The sequence below is a fragment of the Poeciliopsis prolifica genome, unplaced genomic scaffold, assembly GCF_027474105.1.
Source record: "Poeciliopsis prolifica strain line A6 unplaced genomic scaffold, Auburn_PproV2 SCAFFOLD039, whole genome shotgun sequence".
Classification (NCBI taxonomy): Eukaryota; Metazoa; Chordata; class Actinopteri; order Cyprinodontiformes; family Poeciliidae; genus Poeciliopsis; species Poeciliopsis prolifica.
In genome coordinates, this window is record NW_026562414.1 from 3,495,485 (window position 1) to 3,517,261 (window position 21,777).

At 40.7% G+C, this 21,777-nt stretch overlaps 1 protein-coding gene across 4 annotated transcripts in view; it reads left to right on the forward strand.

Annotated features, from left to right (window-relative positions):
• Window positions 1–5,493: 5,493 nt before the first annotated feature.
• Window positions 5,494–21,777, forward strand: part of jag2b (jagged canonical Notch ligand 2b) — a 47,512-nt gene continuing 31,228 nt past the window's right edge. For 2 of the 4 annotated variants that reach the window (XM_055054263.1, XM_055054266.1), the window contains exons 1-2: window positions 5,494–5,823; window positions 6,989–7,306. In XM_055054263.1, coding sequence (XP_054910238.1) covers window positions 5,755–5,823; window positions 6,989–7,306 — 387 coding nt within the window. In that variant the 5' untranslated portion in view covers window positions 5,494–5,754. The remainder of the gene's footprint in view (window positions 5,824–6,988; window positions 7,307–21,777) is intronic. The other 2 variants (XM_055054264.1, XM_055054265.1) reach the window with 2 other exon arrangements.

Sequence of the window (21,777 nt, forward strand, 5' to 3'; positions counted from 1 at the left end):
AAACTAGAGATCAGGATCAAAACCTGGGAGTAGTGATGGACTCGGACCTGAACATTCAGAGCCACATAAAGACGATTACAAAGTCGGCCTTCTATCACCTGAAGAACATCTCCAGGATTTAGAGGACTAATGTCTCAGCCAGATCTAGAGAAACTCATCCATGCGTTTATCTTTAGTCGCATTGATTATTGCAACAGCGTCTTCACAGGCCTGTCCACAAATCAATCAAACAGCTGCAGCTGATCCAGAATGCTGCTGCTCCCGTTCTCACTACAACCAGGAAGATAGAGCACATAACACCAGTTTTAAAGTCCCTCCACTGGCTCCCTGTAGCTCAAAGAATAGATTTTAAAATACTTTTGTTAGTTTACAAATCACTGAATGGTTTAGCACCACAATACATCAAAGATCTGCTGTTGTTGTATCAACCTTCCAGACTCTCAGGTCTTCTGGTTCTGGTCTGCTCTGCATCCCCAGAACCAGAACCAAGAGAGGAGAAGCAGCTTTCAGCATCTATGCACCAAAAAATTTACGATTTATAAACTAACAAGAGTTTAAGGAATTATTGTCTCAAAAGAAGCTCTTACATTGTGCCAGAAAGTTGCTTGTGAATTAGTTTTGACTTATTTCTTGTGTACTAAGGTATTTGCACCAGAAACAAGGACAAAGACACTTGGTTAAATTTTGTGAGTGAATTTTAGAGATCAGAAGCAAAGACTGTTAATTATTCAGCCACTTTCAAAGAACATATGTGTGTGAATTAACCCACTGGGGACAAAAACTGCTATTAAACAGTACCGTTTATACATGCCCGCCATGGTACTCCTTTCAGTTGCAACCATCTGCCGTGCAGAAAACATAGATTTCACTAAAATATTTAGAACTTGGTATCCTGTGACCATCAGAGGAAGCTGATGAAGCTTCCCGATCCAATTAAAGATGAGAAAACATCAGCAAACGAGCGTCGTCTTTGTGGGCAGTGATGTGAAGTCGCCATTAGAGCTTGATTAAAAACAGCGTGCTTCAACCTTGACCCACCCCTGCCTCCATCACAGCAGCAGACGCATGCGGAGAAGTCCCCAGAAGATGCTTAAAGATAAAAGAGAATCGACCCGTCAGCCGTATGTACAGAGGCTGCAGATCTGAAAGGAGAAGAGCCATGAAAAATGGATGAGAGAAGAATCCACTTCACCTCCCCCCCCCCCGGAGGCTGGCGCACCCCCCACAGTGCTCCCACTCATAATCCTCTCTCCTTCTACACACATGCACACTCCTCACTCGGCGCATGCGGTGTGTGCAAACAGAAAGACAAGGTAGGAACACGCAGCCCCAGGCCCGGTGGTAGGTGTTAGGATTCAGGGGATGCACCAGTTTGCTGCTAATATTAGAGTTTCGTGACTTTACAGATATTATGGGATAAAGCTGAAGCTCATTAAACACTATGAAATTTGAAATGATTAGAAACATGTTCTTATGCAGCTTTGATAGATCAAAACAAAGAATAAAATTCTTGATTTGATTTATTTCAAACAGGTTTTTAAAAACAAGAAAACAAGGAGAAAACATGTGCATACATAACCAAGAACAAAATAATTTGTTTTTCACCACATTTGTTTGACAAGGTGTAGGAAGAAGGGAATATTTATTTAATCCTCCCCCTCATCTCAATTTAATAAACTATGTTAATTACCAACTCAATCGACCAAAAATTTGTAATTGAAACCATGATATTCATATATTAAAGAGACAATAAATAATTTATATTACATAGACAAAATGGCTACAAACTAACTCGTAATAATAATAGTAATAATGAGAATTGTAAATAATCAGACATACAGCATCAGAATAATTACCAACTCTGTCAATGTACTTGGAAATTATTCTTAATCTGTGTCATATAACAACAAAACCATTTTTTTAAAAACAGAGAGAAATAAAACTAATGATAATAATAAGCCACCAATAATATAATAGTAACAGAGAAAAGGAAGAAAAAAACTCATTTTTGTGTTAATTTGCATATCATTTTTACCATGACACGAGAACAATACTTCATAAAACTGAATTTTCCATCAGCCATGGAAAAAAATGTGGAACCATTTCTTTAAATAACGAGGTTTTACCAGGAAATTTGAACAAATAATTTAGATTTTACCGCCATCCAGAAGAGGGCGCCGCTGGTCATCTTTAAACGCAGCCGTTGAAAGAAACAAGATGGCGGCGTCATACCGGAACAGGAAAGATGCATGTAGATCTGTTTTTAAATATAAACACTTGTCAAGTTTTTCTATGCAACTGTGTGCCTTATGGGGGAAACATGGCTGCAGCAAAAGTTGGGAGAAAACACCAGAGTTAGTTAGTTGTTCAACAATAATTGAATAAATAAAAAATAGACCTGCTGTTGAGTATTTATGACCCAATCAATCTGTGCATAATCACAATCCAATACTTTTTGAATTCTCCACCTAAAAATGAACCAAAGTATGAAAAAACTAAAACTACTGTTAGAAGTTGTTAAAGGTAAACAATATTTAGCTAATGAAAACTAAATAAAACTGAGTAAGACAAACTGAAGAAAAACCCAAACCTTGTCACAACCCTGCCACTGACACATCATGTCGCTCTCTACCTAAGATCCTTCAATAAGTGTGATCCACCTTAAGCCTACTGACATGAGCGTGTGAAACATTCCAGTCCAAGCGTCTGCAGCGGCTCAGGCTATCTGCAGCGGCCTCTGTGGCCTATCTGACGTTTGGCAGTCGGCTGATGTGAGCGAGTCGGTGACATGCGGCTGTCACCTCCACTGCGACTGGCAGCGTCTCGTCCTGCACAGGGTCGTCCGGTTGGGATGTAAAACTACCACCTACGATCGGATCCTACTGTAGAGAATGGTTGAAAGTCAAATTAAGATTTTGTCTCCAGGAAAAAACACCAAAATTGTGTTATTGCAATGAAGACTACAAAGCCACCTGTTTAGACTTGCTTTTTATTTATTCCATAGTAAATAAAACAGTGTGTGATCACATCAAAATGTAATATTTGTTAAATTGTTTACTGGTTGGTATTGTTATGACTTAAAGCGTCTTGCTGCTTCATAAATAAACTTAATTCTTACCAAAACCAACATTAGCATGACATTTGCCTCAATGTTTACATTTATTTAACTTTTTGAACCAATTCTTTTCTATTTTTTTAGTCTTTTAAAATCTTTTTAGTTCATTTCCAGCAACAAATATTAGAATTTTCTTTTAAACCCTTTGGTGTGTTTAGTCCAAGTGAGTTTCTGAGCACAAAGTTGCAGGATATTTGAGGCATGAAATAAAAAGTAAAACAAATCACTGTGTTGTTCATTTTCTATTTAAGATATCAACTTACCATTAATTTTTCATCTTCAAAAATGACAAAAAGTGCCCATCCAGTTCTGGTCTCGGATCATTTGCTGCATGTCTGACCCAATTGTTGAAGCATCGACGTCTTGGTCCTTTAAAACTCTCTGGTCTGCATTCGTTCCCATTTCCCGTTTCTAACACATCAACTTTCAACAAAGCGCTGCCTGATATATGCGTCCTAAGTCTTAAAGAGCTAATCTCATTCCTTCATGTTGTTGTTCTTGTCACTGTGGTTGATCCTGCAGACGCAGGAGCTTCGTCTGAATGTGAGATGAAGTGAATATGAGTCACTTATAAACTCTGCAGGTTTCAGTTCCTGGTTCGTTTCTGAGCCTCCCAGTTCAACATTTTGGTTCCGATGGTGGAGACGTGGAAAAAAATCTTATATAATCTGTTAATTCTGGAATGACCAGACCTTGATATTCCAGAAAATATTGGAGCATCAATGCATATAAACTGGTTCAACTATTTTTTTATTTCTTTTTTTAGAAGAAAAGGTTCAGAGAAGCTTAATTGGAAACATCAAGATAACCAACATGAAAAATGGTCAAATTGGTGCAATTTTAATGGAATATTTTAAGAGAAAACCTATTTAAATAGAAAAAAAGCTATATTTTCATGTGGATAAGACCAAGAAACTTAGAGGTGGATGTTTAACTTTCTGCAGCATCCGACATGCACAAAGCAGCATTATGGCAGATCCTTCCTCTCAGTAGCTTATAGACTTTATAACTTGCTGGTGTCTGCAAATAACCTCCCAGATATTATTTAAACATTTCAAAAGCTTTAATTTAACTTGTAAATTAATCTACTGTTGCTTTCTATGCACAAAAATTAATATTAACACAGGAGTCTCTTATTCTCAGTTTTATTTAGTTTAGTTATCTTCATTTATTTGTAGCACCTTCATCTATTTTAACTATCAATATAAAGTAATTCTCATTCATAAAATAAACTTTTATAAAGGATTTAAAATCTTGACCATTTTTATTATAACAGATTTAACTTGCATTCAGAAAAATAAACTCCATTTTCTATTTCATTGTAAACAAATTAAGTTTTCATTTGATAAATAGTTACATACCGTTATGGGACAGTTTGTCTTTTGTTGGAAACTCACTTATAAATAATGTAATTTTAACTATAATTGTTCTGCTTTTGGTGTCCAGCTGCTTGCAGTTGTCTAAATCCACAGAAATTATTTTTTTTTAAAATGTGCAGATTGTTTAATTTTACAGTTTTGTGATGTTTTCAGGAGGAATTGAGCATTTCTGCTTTTTTTTAAATCAGCTGTTTTCTTTCCTATTTGATTCAATGCAGACGCGTTTTTAAAGTGCAAAATTTAAATAACAGACTGCTGTGTTAATAATAATAATAATAATCAGTGTTAGTGATCATGTTGGCATGACTGATCTTAAAGTTGCCAGTAGAGGGCGCGCTAAACTGCTGCAACTCCATTGCTTGTAAGCGCTGGTTTTTAACGGGCAATTAGACCTTTTAATGCTAATTAATCGTTTAATATATATATATATATATATATATATATATATATATATATAGTCTTTTAAAATCTATAAATCTATATATATATATATATATATATATATATATATATATATATATATATAATATTAATGCAGGAGTCTCTTGTGTGTGTGTGTGTGTGTGTGTGTGTGTGTGTGTGTGTGTGTGTGTGTGTGTGTGTGTGTGTGTGTAAATGTCAGTCAAATTGCAATAAATTAAAGAATTTAAACTCATATACTGGTAGAATATCACTCTACGCCATAGGCTGTTGATTTTATATTGTCATAATCAAATTAAATAACTTATATAGAACTTGCTTTAGGTTATAAAGTAAAAATGTGACGCCTTTGCAGCAGCGTTTAATGAAAGTGGAGCCACGCTTTGTTTCTAAAGAGAAGCTCAATAGATGAGAAATCCAAGTTTTGTGAGGAAGAGGAGGAGGAGGAAGAGGAGGAGGAAGAGGGGGGTTATTATACTATTGTCCGCCCCCTAATCCGGTTGGCTCACAGACTGCCTGCAGGCCAATTTGTAAATGGTTTGCGGAGCTGCCAATCAAAGCAGACATCCTCTCCTCAGGCTGTGACTGCGAAACATCTCAGTTGCTGTGTGGAGAGATTTGACGGAGGGACGCCGCCGTGCGTGGAGCCATCAGTGCGCCGCAATCCGTGATGCCTCGGTGAGGATCTGCCGCGGCGCAGAGGACGGCAGCGCATGTGAAATATTGTGGATTTGCATGTCAGCAGAGGAGGGACTGGTCGCCGGCTCCGCGGCTGTTTGTCTGTTTCTTATCGCTTCTCTGTCCTCCCTCCCTCACATGTCACTCTAATTAATCGGAGGCATGTGGAACCGCACCAGGATTAGGAATTGCCTCCCGATAGTGTGCCTGCTGTTGACGTTATGGACGAAGGTAAGGATTCTGATTTCACCCGCCCTCCCCTGCACACAAGCACGCTCTTTTTCTCCAAAAACCAACCAAATATTCCTCTTTAAATAAATGAAACGAGGTGAAACTTGGTGGGCGTGGGTTGGAGGCGCGTTTGCTGCATATTCGCATCATATTAGTCGATAATTGAATTGCGTAGCCCTTCAGTTGTGCAGCATGTGATCGTGTTACCATGACAAGACTCCAGTCCGCGGAGCTGGCGGCGCCGCGCTGCTCTCGGATTCTCCCTCTTCATCTCAATCATTTGCGGGTGACAATGAGGCCCGGGCGGAACAAGTTGGAAGTTGCGTCGCGGTTTGAGGCTTTGCAGCCGCGGTCAGCGAGCTGCTGGTGTGAAATCCCTGCATGCAAAGTGTCGCCGCACAAGTTGGAAGTTGCTGCTTTGCATCAATTGGCCGCTGCGGTGGATAATTTGCTCACCTGCTTCATTCCGGCTGAGAGGGGGGGGGGGGGGGGAGAAAGCCTCATTATTGCCCTTAATTTGGACCCAATTAGACCAGTTATACATCTGGTGCCACCAAGGGGGGCTTGCAAATGTCCTGACCCCAATCTAGACACAACATATATGGAAATATATGGAACCAGCAGCTGAGAGGACAAGTTTTGATAATGTTTGTTGGGATGGGCAATCATCAACCCACACCTGGTTTAATTACTCTATACCCAATAAAATGAGGTTTTGATTTATTAATGTTTATTTATGAGATTGTTGTGTAAATTGAAGCAACTGGGAGGACGAAAGCTCCCAGTTTGGCCAGCCGCCTGACTTTAGACCCATGTTGCCACCCAAGTGGTGCCAACCTGTATAAATTTCCTGCCCCACCTCTGGCTCTGCGCTCTTGTGTCCATGTTTTTTACGAGTGCTCTCTGTAATTATCACCGTCTGAACACTTAAGCTGCAAGTCCTGTCAAACCGCTTTAAAAATTCATGTTTACATTGCAACACTGTTTATATCGATGAATAAAAATTAGTTTCTGCGTCTTTCCCACCATCTGATTGCACCGTGACAACTTCTGCTTTTTTTAGCCGCACAAATGCTATTGTGGCCTGTTTTTTTTTTTTATTCTCTAAAGAAGTGAAGAGGGGGGTGCAACCCACTGCATTTAATTTTGGCCTGGTTGTTTCCAGGTGTCCCAGTCAACCGGCTATTTTGAGCTGCAGCTGATCTCCGTGGAGAATGTGAACGGCGAGCTGGCAGACGGGGAGTGCTGCGACGGCCCCCGGAGTCCCCAGGACCTGCGCTGCACCCGGGACGAGTGCGACACCTACCTGAGAGTGTGCCTGAAGGAGTACCAGACGGAGGTCACCACCACCGGGGCCTGCACCTTCGGAGCCGGATCTACGCCGGTTCTCGGTGGGAATACGTTTTCTTTCAAGGCCACCAAGAACAACGCGAAGAGCGACGAAGCCGGAAAGATCGTCATTCCCTTCCAGTTCGCCTGGGTGGTGAGTGAGCTTCTCCTGACACCTTTATTTTTAAAATGAAGTGTTATCTGCGCACACCTGAAGCAAAATCACACTTTACTCTGAAGTGGATTTATTTTTAGATGGACAGATAAACGGATTCTCTCCAAATTTTGGTTATTTTCTGAATTTCAAAATCAGTTGGAGCATCTAATGTCTTGTGCACGTTCTCATGTTTAGTGGATAATTTCTAATAGACTGCTTATCAAAAAATGCATATTGCAGCTAAATGCATATTTATTTTGAAGTTGAAAGTGCATACACCTTCTTTAGTCATTTTTAAGTCGACCAAAAGCTGAATTTTCATTAATTATAGCTACATTGAACTCATTTTACACAAAGAGATTGGGGCCAAATGTCTCCTCAATGTCGATATTAAATGTCTGTTTTTGATTGATTTTTGTCTTCATGCAGAAACAATATTTGGACGTTTAAGTGTAGAGCTTTGTTGCCGTGTTTTTGCACATTTTAAACTTGCCCCTATATGGATAAATAAACCTCTCCGGGTTGTTCCAGTTCACCAGCTGGCACCTGCTGGGGCCATGATGGAGCAATCACAAGTGTTTTCCCACTGAGATCTTTATCAAAGCGGGGAACTACAGGCTCTGTGGAGAAACTGTCACGTTTCCCACTTCCACGTTCGGGAAGGCCCAATCGCATTTCACTCCAAATAAAGCACGATTTCTTTAGCTCCTCGTTTTGTTTTGTATGCAAAGCAGGAGCAAACTGACGAGCTTTCACAGGTGTGTGAGCGCGTGAGGTGTGCCTGCTGTTAGGTGTTGGATGCTCCATTTAAAAAACATGATGAATGTCTGACATTATCCCATAAGGTTGAATTATGCGTTCGGATGAAGTGAGCGATGCCTGCCGGCGGTGGTTCTGGCTGGTTTTTGACGCCTCTCCTCCCCCTGCTCCTCCTCTCCTGCTGAGGGTGCCAGGTGGCCCCTGGTGGCCCCTGGTGGCCCCTTCAGGGCAATTAAGCTGGTGTGACTGTGGATGAGTGATAGCTGATGACTTTGGCTCAGGGAAACGACATGAATACCTGCAGATTTTTACGTTTTCAAAGCTACTTATTGAGTTTTCAGCCGGAAAATGTAGAGGTGTGTGGACACAAATGCTGTTGTTGAAAAACATTCCTATCGTAATAGGCACCAGTCACACAGCAAAATATCATTTGCGTCTCTCAACTGCACTTAATTATTCTTTCAAATTGATTGATACACCTTTCATTGAACAAACAGTGGAGGAAAAACGGTAAAAACAACAATCCTGCTGGTCCGGATAGTTGTAGGGTTTTCTTTAAACGTCAATAATTGGAATATATTGTGACAATAATAAAAACAACGCGGTAAGGGCCCAACACTGATGTGAAGATTATTCAACATTGTGGAGTCAAACATTAGATTATCAATAATTATTTTAATTGAGGATGGACAATAAATCAATATCGTATGTGGCGGTAGACTATCGATAGATAATATGTCTGATATTCGACGGTTTCACGAAGCTGGTTTGGTGGGATCAACCAACTCGCTCACACTTTGGTTACCTAGCAACTCCCGCTCGTTCCTGGGTTACCTAGCAACTCCCGCTCGTTCCTGGGTTGCCTAGCGACGGCCTGTTGGGTGACGGCTGCGGTTGAAGGTTCATGTTGTTAAGAATGAACGATGACGAGGAGGAGAGAAAACCGCGCGTGAAACGGGGGGGAAAAATGACGCCACCAGTTCGGCAGCGTTTTGCATAAAAGGAAAAACTCGTCAATAATAACGTATCGCCGACCGGTTAAACGTTTCGCGGCTGCCATTTTCTTTTGACTGTCGGATCCCGGTTTACCGAGTTCTGGTACGATGTATTGATATTTACGAGGCGACGAGAACACGCTGGTCTCCGTAGCAGAAGCCAATCCCATTTTGAACCAAGCGCCTTGTTAACACGTTTCTGAGCTTCAGGGGGAAAATGCCAAGAGGTGTAATTTCAAACACTAAAGGCCATATGTTAAAGCAATGAGGCTGCCGTTTACACAGTCAGGTGTTTTTTTCTTCCTTCTTTCTTTTTCTCACCACCTGAGCTTCTGCTTTCTGCGGATTAACTCCGCGCTTCGCCTCGCACAGAAAGCCGCCCGCTGAGAAGGCTGCGGTTTGGCGACGCCTCCAGGCAGAGGTGAAGAGGGTTATTCTGGCGTGTTGTCCTTCTGTTAAGTGCCCCAGCTGATAACGTTGCCCCTATTCCAGTGCCAGATGTCATAGCAGGCTTGTGGGGGTCACTGGCCGTGGCGTCGTTGCTGTCCTCACTCCAGAGACAAAGATGCAGTGTGCTGTGTGTCATCTGGCCAGCTAGCGGGCGAGCCGCGCCGTCTTGGCCCGTCTGGCTTCAGGAGGCGTCTGAGAATAAATCTGTTTCGCCCAGAGATGCTTTTACTGATGGAGATGTTGGAACTTGGGCGGTAAATATTGTTGTTTTGAGACCTTTTTTCACTGCAAAAACACAAAATCTTACCAAGTATTTTTGATCCAGTTTTTAGAGAATCTGTATTAGTTTTGCCTTATTTCAAATGTACTAACTTACAAGTAAAAAGCTCTTCTTCCATAGACGGATTATTTCACTTATAGAAAAAATGTCTTGTTATAAGTCGAATAATTTCCCAGTGGTGTTAAAGAATTATTGACTTAAATTGAAACCCTATTTCTTGTTAAAAAGTTACTTTTAAGTTAGTTTTTTTCTTATTTCAAGTGGACGAAGATATTTGTACTAGAAACTAGACCAAAAGTACTTGGTAAACTTTTGCGTTTTTCCAGTGAATATAACAAAAATGCTAAAATATCTTTTCAAAGATAGATAAAAACCTTAAATTCTTATGACATCTTAAGTACCAAAAAGTAAATGAAAACAACAAATATAATGAATTAGGACGTTTCTATAAATAAAAAATCAGCTTATTGAAATCAGACTGAAGTTTTATCATCCAGTTTTTGGACAAAAGAGAAAGAAATGGAAATCATTGAGCTCGTTTTGTCATGTGGTTAATTAACAGGCCTGGTTGTATCCAGGGATACATTAGGGATAATGTGGGAGTTTATTTAAGGAATTGAAGGTTTTTCTGATTGATTTTGACTTGGCAGTGAGAGATAAAAGCTAGCAACAAGCTGATTTAGCAACAAGCTAATTTACTGGAACGGATTGCCGTAATTTTGGGAGATCTGTGATTGGCTGACGCATGTGAAGCGGATCTTATCCCACGATTTGTTTACCTCAAATCGTTTACCTCAGCAAACCGTCTTCTGCTCGTCATTGGAAGAGGTTTGACCATAGACCAACCCACTGTCTGCACATTGGAGATAACAAAAGTCACTTTGTTGCCAAAAATAGTAAAATTTCTGACAAAAAACAAAAAAAAGAAGGTATTGGTCAAAATCATAATTGGCTTTTAAAAAGTCGTTAATCGGCAATGGGCCAGAAAACTGCACCCTTAGCGCCGATCACACCTTGATCTCTGCAACCTCACAGCTTCTCATGTCATGAATGCTAAGGCTAGTTAGCATAGCCACCAATGACTATGCTAACTGATTAAAATTTTTTCTGTAATGAGTTATTTCTCCCCATTGGCTCATTTAGCACGATTGAAGACCCTCAAACCCTCCTCCTGGTTCTGATTGGTTGTTTTTCAGTTCATCTCTCAAACCATTCGGTCACAACATGGTGTTAGTTTGAACAAGTTGCATTGTGTAGCTATGAACAAATTTTTTTGCAACATCACTTGTGTCTAATTGATTATCTGGAAGTCACGTCAAGCATTAGTCCAGTTTGGCAGGCAGCTGACCAAGTCGGGGCCTGATTGAGTTTCCATTTGGTCGTTTGTTGCTGCTTGTGGCTCCAGGAGCATGAATGGAGGGGAAAGACGTGTCCTACATCCATCTGATCGCTAATGAAATTGCCGGTGGAATTTCTCTGCCTGTCCCTCCTCGCCCGCCGGCCACAGCGGCGCACCGGACGTCCGTTTGATGTGAGCCTGTCTGTGACTGCATCTCCTCTGGACTCGGATAATGTGTCAAGCCTCCATCCTCTCTCTGCTGGAGGAGTGTAGCTGAATTGCTCAGGTTTTCAGTGAAGTCTACAGATGTATGGAGGTTTACAGAAGCACATAAGCCTCTCATTTGTAGGGAGAGATTGACGTTTACCCTTTCATTAAATCAACTGTTTTCTAACCTGCACAGACTTGTGGGAAACAGCTTTTCTTGGCTCAAACCCAAAGTATTTGGTCTTGGCTTTTCTCCCTGTCCTCTTACGTGCTACGTGCATACGGCGCTCCTTTAATGCTTACTTTATGCTCCTGTCACGCTCCTTGATTTCTTTTGCTTCAGGACAAGAATATGGAGTCCATCTGTGGAAATTGGAATTAAACTCCTTGATCTGTAACTTGGCGGGTCAGTTATGTGAATTATTAATTAATCCAATTGTTCCAACTGATGCATTTGCATGAAATGATATATTTATCTTCTCTGAAAGTTATAAATAAGTAGTTGTTCTTATTCATGTTGAAACTTGGAAAACAGAAACCTATTTAAGTCGAGTGCGTTGGCTGTTAATTCAAATCAAGTGCTTTCTTGGCCTGATTTGTTGGTGCTGTACAAATATTCCTGACGGAACAAAACTGAACTTCATTTGACAAGCAAATATTGACTAAAGTGTCATTTCATTGTTTTCACATAATCTGGTAGATTTGTACAAAACAAAATATGTATTTTTGTCCAGTTTCTAGTTAAAATGTCTGAGTCCTGTCTTATTTCAACCATTCTAAGTTAAAAGTAGCTTTCCAGTAAGATGCTTCTTACTTATTCTTTTATTAGTAACAAGAAATTTTTTGTGTTTTTAGTTGGGGAAAAAAATGTGCCAGTGGAGCTGGTGCTTTTTAATTTATATTCCAGAATTATTGATTTAAAACAAGCTTGAAAAAGTTACTTTTAAGTTATTTTTGTCTTATTTCAAGTGCAAGACTTGATCAGATTTAGCACTTTTTGCAGTGCAAGTGCCTCATTGCGTAATGTCATTTGAAATCGACTTTGGGTTGAAAATATTGCCAAAAAAACTCCAAATAGGTCTCATGCTCAAAAGGATTTTGACTCAACTTCCCCAGAAGTGTTTCTCTGACTCTCTGAACTGAATTCACTCCTGCAGATAGAATCTCTTTAACTCTCTTACACCGTTTACCTGTATCAAGTAACCATGTTTTGGATGCAGCCAACCGGAGGCTAAAGCTCGCCGTCATGGTTAGCCACACCTGAGATGGAGCTTGTTGCTAGGAAACGGCGTGCATAGGCCTCCAGTAAACAATTATCTGTGGCTCCCTCCCTCCTTCTTTCCCTCCTTCCCTCTCTCCCTCACTCCCTCCCTCACTCACCCAGCCATCCTGGTCCCAGCGCTGCGGCGTGGAAAACCACTCACACGAGTCTCACCTGTGGTTCAGCTCGGCTCTGTATTGATTATGCAATTAGCCGGTCGGTCTGCGCTTCCAAGGTGACGTGACGTTTTGTTAGGAGAGGTCTACTTTTTCCACAAGTCATGCTGAGGGTGTTGTTTATGCCTTAAGTCTGCATTTAGCAGCTTTACTAACCTATGATGCAGAGGGGAAGCACACAACAAGTCCTGCTTTTTGTTTCTGGTGTAGTCCAAGTCTGAACTTTATTTTTTATCCCAAGTAGTTGCAGTTCCCTGCATCTACTGTTTCTGGGACCCACAAATTCAGCATAAGCAACTAAATCACTATGAGATCCTGGGTTCAATCCTGGACAAGCCCCCAATTTATGGTCTGGCTCTAAAACCACAAAAAATAAAGGGAAGAATAACTTAAAATTAGATTTATTTCACAAAAATCATGACTGGCTGGATAAGAGAGTGACAAAAAGAGTGAGAGAGAGAGAGTGGTGCATCTTAAGCTGAATCTCAAATTGTTCTGGAGACGCTGCCTCCATTTCCAACCAGCACCAACAAGGAGCTCCGAATCAGAGGAAAGGCCTCAAAATAAAATTATTTAAATAAATACAAAATAAGAGGCGGTAGATCAAAACAAATTAATTGAACTATAATGAAAAACCTTCAACAAAAAAACATGTTGAGCAAAATGTACACAATCAATATTACACAACATAAGATTAAGAATCATCAGTTAGTGTAATTTTGTTCCTCAAAGTTTTTTGAAATTCATTCTTGTGCTTTTTGATAAACTGTTGGATGTGAACGTAACTCTCTACGATGTTTGCATGAACTTCTGGAAGGATAAGTCGACCTACAATTTCCCGTCTCGTCGGATAATCATGTGAATTCGTACTAAAAAACAATTCAGAATATTCACTTTGTGGCTGTTTTTAAAGTTCCATTAAATGCTGACTAAATATGAATATTTCAGAGAGTTCAGGGAAAGGTTCACATGATGTATGAGAAGGTTTTTACTTTTTTGACAGGACTAAAAAAGATTTATCAGCTGGCCAAAGTGGTTCAGTTCAGTCAAGTTTGGTCTGGTTCTTGTCAGCAAAATTATGAACAGACTAGAAAGTTCTACATGTTCTGATTGCATCACAATAAATTGGAGAAAGAACTGACTGTTAACAAGCCATGACCCAGTTTACTTAATATTTTTACAACTTTCACCATAAAGCTAAATGTCATTGCTCTTTATTTTATCCAGAGGTTAAATTTGCAGTTTTGAAACCAAATATTCTGCTCTCTCAAGTTCGTCTGTTTCCAGTTTAAAAAGTTGACAAAATGTCCTTTTGTCATCCTCCATGGCCTTTACCAGAACCATCTGACGCTAAAGTTTCTGGATATTTGTGCGATAATGTTGGGGAGGAGCCTGCAGAGATTTCCTATGAGAGCGTTTTGTTTTTGTTCGGTCTGATTTCACACAAGGCACAGCGTGTACAAGAGGAACACAACAGCTTCTCCATAACTACTGAACTCCTTTTGTCTTATTCATGTGATTAAGGGAACCATGTTTTATGAAGTGTTTGGATTTCCATCACAGATCAGAGCAGGGAACTAATTGGTTGCCTAAAACATTGGAAAGTGGTGTATCTGTGTTTGATTGTTATGGTTAAGGGTTTCTTTTATGACTTTCTTTGAACTTTGGACACATTTGGGTCTGCAAAAAATGCGTCATTATCCCTTTAGTGCTGTCCTCCTTCCCCAGATATCTTACAGAGCAGCCTGTATAAACTGTAACACAGAAAGCAAAAGCTGTTTTGAGATTTTTGTTTTCAGATTCTGCCTAAATTATTCACCTTTTGTGAAGTTTTTTTTGAAGAGCGGCAGCTGATTGAGGCGTCTAGTCATGAAAAGTATTATTTTGGTGACCAAATGAACCTGGTTTATTTGCTTGCTGCCTGACAGTTCTTGTCAATTCTTTGAGACTTTCTGTAAGCACAGAACATGAATAAATCCCCGTATTTATCCTCCTCACGTCAGTGCCTCAGTCTCAACAACAGCTTAAACAAACCGCCGCACCGTGAATGGCTAGTATTCGATTACAGGGCTTTAGCGTTCTTGAACGCATAACCAGTATTCAAATTTAGCTGCCATGGAGACTTCTTCCTCTTCTTTTTCTGTTTTTTTATTTTTTTAGAACTCATTGTGGAGAAGTCTGTTTGTAAAGATGAAGTGAGGTGGGGAGACACATGAAACCCCACCTGGTTTATCCAAGCTGCAGGTGTTTGTTGTCTTGGCAATCGACTTACAATGGCCATGTTCCCAAGTAGGACTGGTTTTAAATTTTTAATGAGCTCATTGTAGATGGCTGTAGTATTATCCACACTGCAGATACTCGTCAAGCAACAGCGGGATGACAAAATGGACTAAGGAAGCATCTTCCTGTTTCTTTTTTACCAGAAGGAAAATATAGCAAGTGACTTCAGTTGTGTTGAAGTAGTTCTATTGTGCTTTAGGTGTTTAGAGGGAAAAATCAGCGTCACTCAGCAGCATCTGTCCACCAGCCTCTGTTCAGTTACCACTGTAACTTACATTCTCATCCGACCCACATCGGATTTTGACCTTATCAGCAGTTTTGATGACTCGGCTCCAACGTTTTCAAAATCAAACCTCTGCCACTTTTATGTCACTGACAACAGAAAAATGCGAACGTGGTAAATCCAGATGCAAACGACGTCTGAAAATTATAATTATGGACTTAAGAAAGGAGTTTTTCACTGAACATGCATCATAATCTCACCACTGTTGGTTCAGAATAAGCATCCAAACAATCAGTACTTCAATAAAAACCATCCTGCTTTGTTTTTATTAGCTTCCATCATGTTTAATTAGTAGCAGTGGGAGGAGGAACGACAACACAAATGATCCAGTTTCATCCAAAACACTTGATGTTACTTTCCACTTCTTCAATTAATACTTTGTGTTTTAACTCAGACGTGCACCGTAGTGTCAGGGTAAAAGTTTCTTCACTTGGGCAAAATATCTAATCATTTTTATAATTAGTTTTATAAAAACGGCTTGAGCGGTTAAAGGAAATCCGCAGAATATGCCAATTTCTTTTTATAAATAATAATCAATAATGTAATCTGTAACTAAAATCTCTTGCAGCCTTAATGTTTTGTGTATTTTCTGATTATTTTTCACTACAACTTTTTGACAAACTCATGATTAGTTGTCAACCGAGGAGGCCGTTACCGTGATGACCGGCAGCATGACTTCAACGCCGCCATCAACAAATGTTCTGCAAACGCCTCGCCTCTGCATGTGTGCAGTTCATTCCCTGCCTCCTGCTAAATGTGTGGTGTGCAGGTGTGAGAGGTTCCTTGTGGAGGTAATTAAAGCATGTCATTACACGGGCAGTTAAATTGTCACCGCACTGTTGAACCTGTTTGAAATGATAATGGCGCTCGGCTGGAGGCGGCGCTGCGTCGCGCTCCGGTCGGGCGCCGCGTTGCCTTGGATCAGGAATTAGCCCGTTAATGTTTCTGAAGCATGCTTATTGCTGCGGTAGCACTCGGCCTTCAGGCTAACTAATGGTGGAGGAAGTGATGAACAAATATTCCAATGAGCCAAACCTTTCAAGCTTTTGTTGGTCGCCAGCTGGACGTTTTGCTGAAATTGATCAATTAACAAAGCAGAAATTTGAATCTACTTCTTTTTTTTCTTCAATTTCTATCCAAATAGTAAATTTGTCTTTTGAGCAATTATGAACTGGTGGATATTTGCTTCAAGATTTCTGTGGTTTACATGCAAACTCATTTACACCACTCTCTCAGAGCGAACGTTAGCGTGCTGGTGTTTGTTTTCACGTGTTGCATAGTCTTGGATCATGCTGGTTAATTAGCACCAGGAGAAGGAGGGGTTTGTTGTATTGGAAGTGCATGGGTAATGACCCTGTTGGCATAGTAGCAGCATGCTCAATGGGCCGTGTATGTGTGCGCACAGCCGGTATACAGCAGCCAGCCAAATGCCTGGCCTTCAGCGACACATCTCTTGGCTCGGGGATCTGGCAAGCAGCTAACGGGCAAAACTCAGATCCCTCCATCTTTCTGCCTCCTCAACCCTGGATGTATATTTGGCTTTTTGAGTATTGTTTTGTCTGGAGTCTTCTATAAATATTCCTCTGTTTTTTAAATAAATGTATTTTTAAAAAAAGGGAAAAAATGTTGTGGTCGTTCATTAAAAGTTGGTGCAGATTGTTCAAATGTTAAGATTGGTATTTTAATCTTGTATAATTAACAGTGCCAGTGGAACTAGAACCTTCAAGTCAATAATTCCTTATTATAGATGAAAAACAGGCTCTTATTTGTTGCTGAAAAGTTACTTGCAAGTTAGTTTCGTCTTATTTCAAGTGAACTCGGATATTTTCACTAGAAACTAGACCAAAGATACTTGGTAGGATTTTGTGTTTTTGCAGTGTAAGATAATTTTTGTCAAACTGTAACTAGATTGTTTATTTTTTTTGTTTGTCTGTATGTTTTGTTATGTAATACTTTCTGCACTGGATATTTATGCAAAACGTTTTTTTTGTGTTTTTTTATAGAATTGCACATTGTAGTTATGATAAAACACTAAAGTTTGCACATTGAAGACAGGGAAGACTTTGCATCTGTTCATTTAATTGGGAATGTACATTTAATTGGGAAATCACAATGAGCGTTCTCTGAAAACATGTTTCCAAGTCGAGCTTTCTGCTTGCATGTCAGAAAAAGTGATTTATTGTCGTCTCCACCTCTTGGCCAGGTATTTGTTCTTCATTTTTCTTTTCCCTGAGGTGAGGAAATATCCATTTACTAAAACCAGAGGTAATGTTTGCCTCTTTGAACCGTTTGCGGTGTTTGTGTGCGAAGGCTTCAAGATGAGGTCATCTTCCTGTCAATATCATCTCCACATATGCTCGGCTTTTGCCCCTGGAGGTCTTTGATCTTTGCCCCTGAACAGATTGAGGAGCAAGGTGAAGCGGATATTTACTTTCTTCCCCATCTTCTTGGCGAAATGGAAAGGAAGCATCCAAATCTTCTCCTGTGGCTTTGACTAGAAATGTCTAAGCTATAATTTCATATTTGGAGGACAAATAACTTCCCTTGATATCACTTTGGTATTTACAAAAATAGCGATTGGATGCTGATTGAGATCATTTTGTAGATTTCTGTTCAGTACTGGTTTCAGTCAAGTTCTTATTGTGTTTTTATATCCAATAGTCCAGTAGATTTGGATCAATTCAGACCAGAACGTTAACATTTGTTACATTCTGGTAACAAACAACCTGTTCCCCTCCTCGCCTGTAGAGGCGCCACACCAAAAACTACTGAAGGAAGTTGCATGAAAATCTCAGAAGACATGAAACAAAATGGAGTAATGCCAGATTTTTGTAGGTGTTTGTTTTCAAACCTTTTCTCTCAGTGAGACCAGACATGAGTGTTTGCTTTGGTAATATTTACCCAGAATTCCCTGCTCTATTCATGCTTTTGGGGTGAGCTCCGGTCTGGTCAAAGGTTCACTTGAACCGAACTCAGACCTCGAGTTTTTACATGGACCAGAGTTAATGTTGGTGCCATGCAAATGAATAATCTCCATCTTATATTAAGATTTATGGTCAGATTCAATAAATTAAAATATATTTTCTGATGAAGCTCGTTTATTATATGAAAAGGACAAAAGCTGTTCAGAGATTATTATTGTTTAAGTTTTAATTGGTTTGAATTGAACTCAACATGGTGCGTAGTTTGAACGAGAGTTTATTTCCCATTTCAGTGAGAATCGATAATAAAATTGATAATGGAGTCGGTATCTAAGTTTTCATGAATTCCCAGTTTGGTTGTGCGTTCACACCTCCACAAACGGACCAAACTTTCCAGACGAACAGCCAGGAGTTTGATGAAATCGGACTAAACGGGATTGGTGTGAATGCTCCCTTAGTGTGATACTGAAAACATCAGAAACTGTTTGAGCGATACAGTCTGATGCAGCCATTGCAAACCCAAACGACGGGATTGAGATCACAGATTAAAGAAGATTACACTCACAGCTACTATAGGATGAATCACGTTTGACCCGGTGTCCCATCAGAAGGCAATAAATCAGCTGGGAAGACGGCGGTGGATGATCAGGTCACCTCTCTGTGACATGGGAAACCGAGATGTACGAAGGTCACAGGGTGTTTTCCTTCGATACGAATTGTGTCTGTTGGAGGCATCAAAAAAAAACCAACACGTGTGAAAGACTAGAGTTCAATCAACGTTTGTGATCCCAGCCTTCCCCCGAGAGACTACGAGTCAATCAAAGCTTCAATCTACAACGCCAGACTCTGATGGTGCTGAATTGTGGGCAGACTGGGATCAGGCCTGGGATTACACACCAGACCCGGATCTCACATTCTTAGTATTCTTCGAATGCAAACATGCACGTCACCCCACATGCAGAGGGCTGACCCCTCTTTTCAGAAAGAAGCGTGCAGATCCCATGCTTAGTGACCCCAACCTGCCCCAGCTTCCACTTCCCACTGCCATCTCTCCCTCTATCCCTCCCGTCCCTTTTTATATTTCAACGACTACCTTCCACTCATCCATCCACCCCTTCATCTGCCGTGGGAACCTACACCTGTGGCTCTCCCCAGGCTGCACCATCACCATGTCTTCACCCCTTCCATTGTTAAGAGTTGGATACCTTCTTAGAGGGGTTTTATCTTGATGCATTAAGCAAAGATGCTCCATGTTTTTCTGCCATGTCCCAATTTTCCAAAACTAGGATTCCTCTGCCTAAATCCTCTAATCCATCTGGGGAACAAGTCGGATTTTGGCGCTTTGACCTGAAGTGTGTTCTTTGCCTTGCCAGGCTGATGTCAAATATTTATACCTTGACGAAAGACTTGAAGTCGGGCAGATTGAGATCACGTTTGTTTTTCCTGAAGTGCAACCCATTCACGTTTACCGTGAGGACTTGATGGAAGAACCGCTGGCGGCCGTCCTGCAACTGTCCTGCTCAGGCTCGGCAGCACACATGCTGACACTAATTGTCCCCGTGCTGACTGCGTCTCTTCACGGACAATGGTTTTGATTGGAATGGGGGTGAGTTACGGTGTTGGGACAAGGGTCTTTGTTTGGTAGCCTTTCCCCGTTCCCTCCCCCAATCCTCCCCTTTATCCCCCTGCCCATCCATCTATCTTGTTCCGACCATTTGGGCAGCTGTCACTTAATCCAGCTAATCACAGACTGGGATGGTCTGTGGGAAACCAGTCTAGTCCATGGCTTTGCTCCTCTGACTTGAATCATTTACAGCATGTAGGCATGGAAGCAACTCTAGATCTTTGTGAAGCCTAAAAATAGTTTTTATATTGATTTATTCACCAAGTGATTGCCAATCATTTCCTTTTCTATGCATTGGCATACACACCCACACGCTCAGACCGGAGCGACCCGCCTTTCCTTTTGTGTTGGGGGGATGGGTGGAAAGGTCAGAAGCCGAGCTACGTGTCGTGGGATGATGCACGTTTATGTCACATAATCCATCGCCGGAGCTGCATCTGCTGCGCGCCTGCAGTTGGATTGATGGTTCATCCAAATGTCACCCTGAACTTCATCTCACTTTGTGGTTTACACTTTGGTCATTTCTATGTCTTACCTGTTGATTTGGCGTCTTGCATCTTCTCAGCTATTCTCTCGTCACCCATGGTCTTCCACGAAAACACTCCCTCCCCTTCCTCCTGCCAACACCCACAGCCAGACAAGCCTGCTTAATCCCACAGCCCAGCAGCTACCAGCCTACCAGCTTGCAGGTCCCCCAGATCAACAACAGACTCACAAACACACACTTTACCATCTTTCCCTCGCTGGTTTCTTGATTCATGCATTCACAAATCCATTTTTTCCCTCCCCTTAGCCGCCCCCCGCCCCGCGCCAATATCTCGCCGGTGACATTACACTAGAGGTCACAGCAGTCACACTATGGGTACTACGACTGTCACTGGTAGTGATGTAATGACTGCTATTTAGGTCAGCTGGTTGCCTAGCAGTGATGCTGGTTTGTGTGTGTACATCTATTTACATTCACTCAAACCAGTCTGTGCTGTGATTGTGCAAAATGCAAACGGTTTTACAGTCTATGGGCTAAAATATATTAACATTTTACTCATCCTATCATTTCCAGTCATGGTTTAGGCCACATCAATGAACTGTGCGGATGAAGAAGTTAATTTGGTATTGACAGGCTTGAGTCATCCCAATAGTTTTGGTTCTGCTCAAAATTGTTGAAGTTTTTGATTACAAATTTGATGAGCGAGCGAACGATGTTCATCAACACGCTACAAGTGTAAAGCATAACTTGGTGTGAAACGTGATAATCCACTTACCGGTGATTTACCTCCCCGTCTGACAACCAAGGGCAAAGCCGGTCCATGTAGTGCAGATCATCATGCAGGCAGCGTCACTTTGTTATTGGCAATCAAACCTGCAGGAAAATTGATTTTAATATTAATCAGGAAGAAACTGAAACTCATTTGCATCAGAAAAACGATGTGATTTTTTTTTTTTTTGTAGTTCCTAAAGGAAGCTCAGTGTTTGGCAGTAATCTACTCTGACCTCAGCTTCAGGTCGTCATTGTGGTTTTTATCCAGATTAACCATTTTCAGTGGCGGGGGACTCGCTCTGGAACTGCAGCACCCCCACTTTTTGTTACTTATTTTTTGTAGAAACTCTTAAAAAATCTACCTTTTTTTATGTTTATAACAACCTTTTATTAAAATGCATTTTAAAAAATTTAGCTTTTTGACTTAAGTGCAATTGTCAAATGGGCAAAAAGTCAAATTTAAACTGTTTTTGCTAAAGTCTGGACAGTTAATTGTCCCAGAAGTTATTGCGATAAACCATATGATCGTTTTCAGACACTTTTCTGGATATATGTTGTATAAAAATGCAAAACAAACTGAGATATTTTAGATATACAGAATAAATCAATCAGAAATAACAAACTGAATGTTAAAG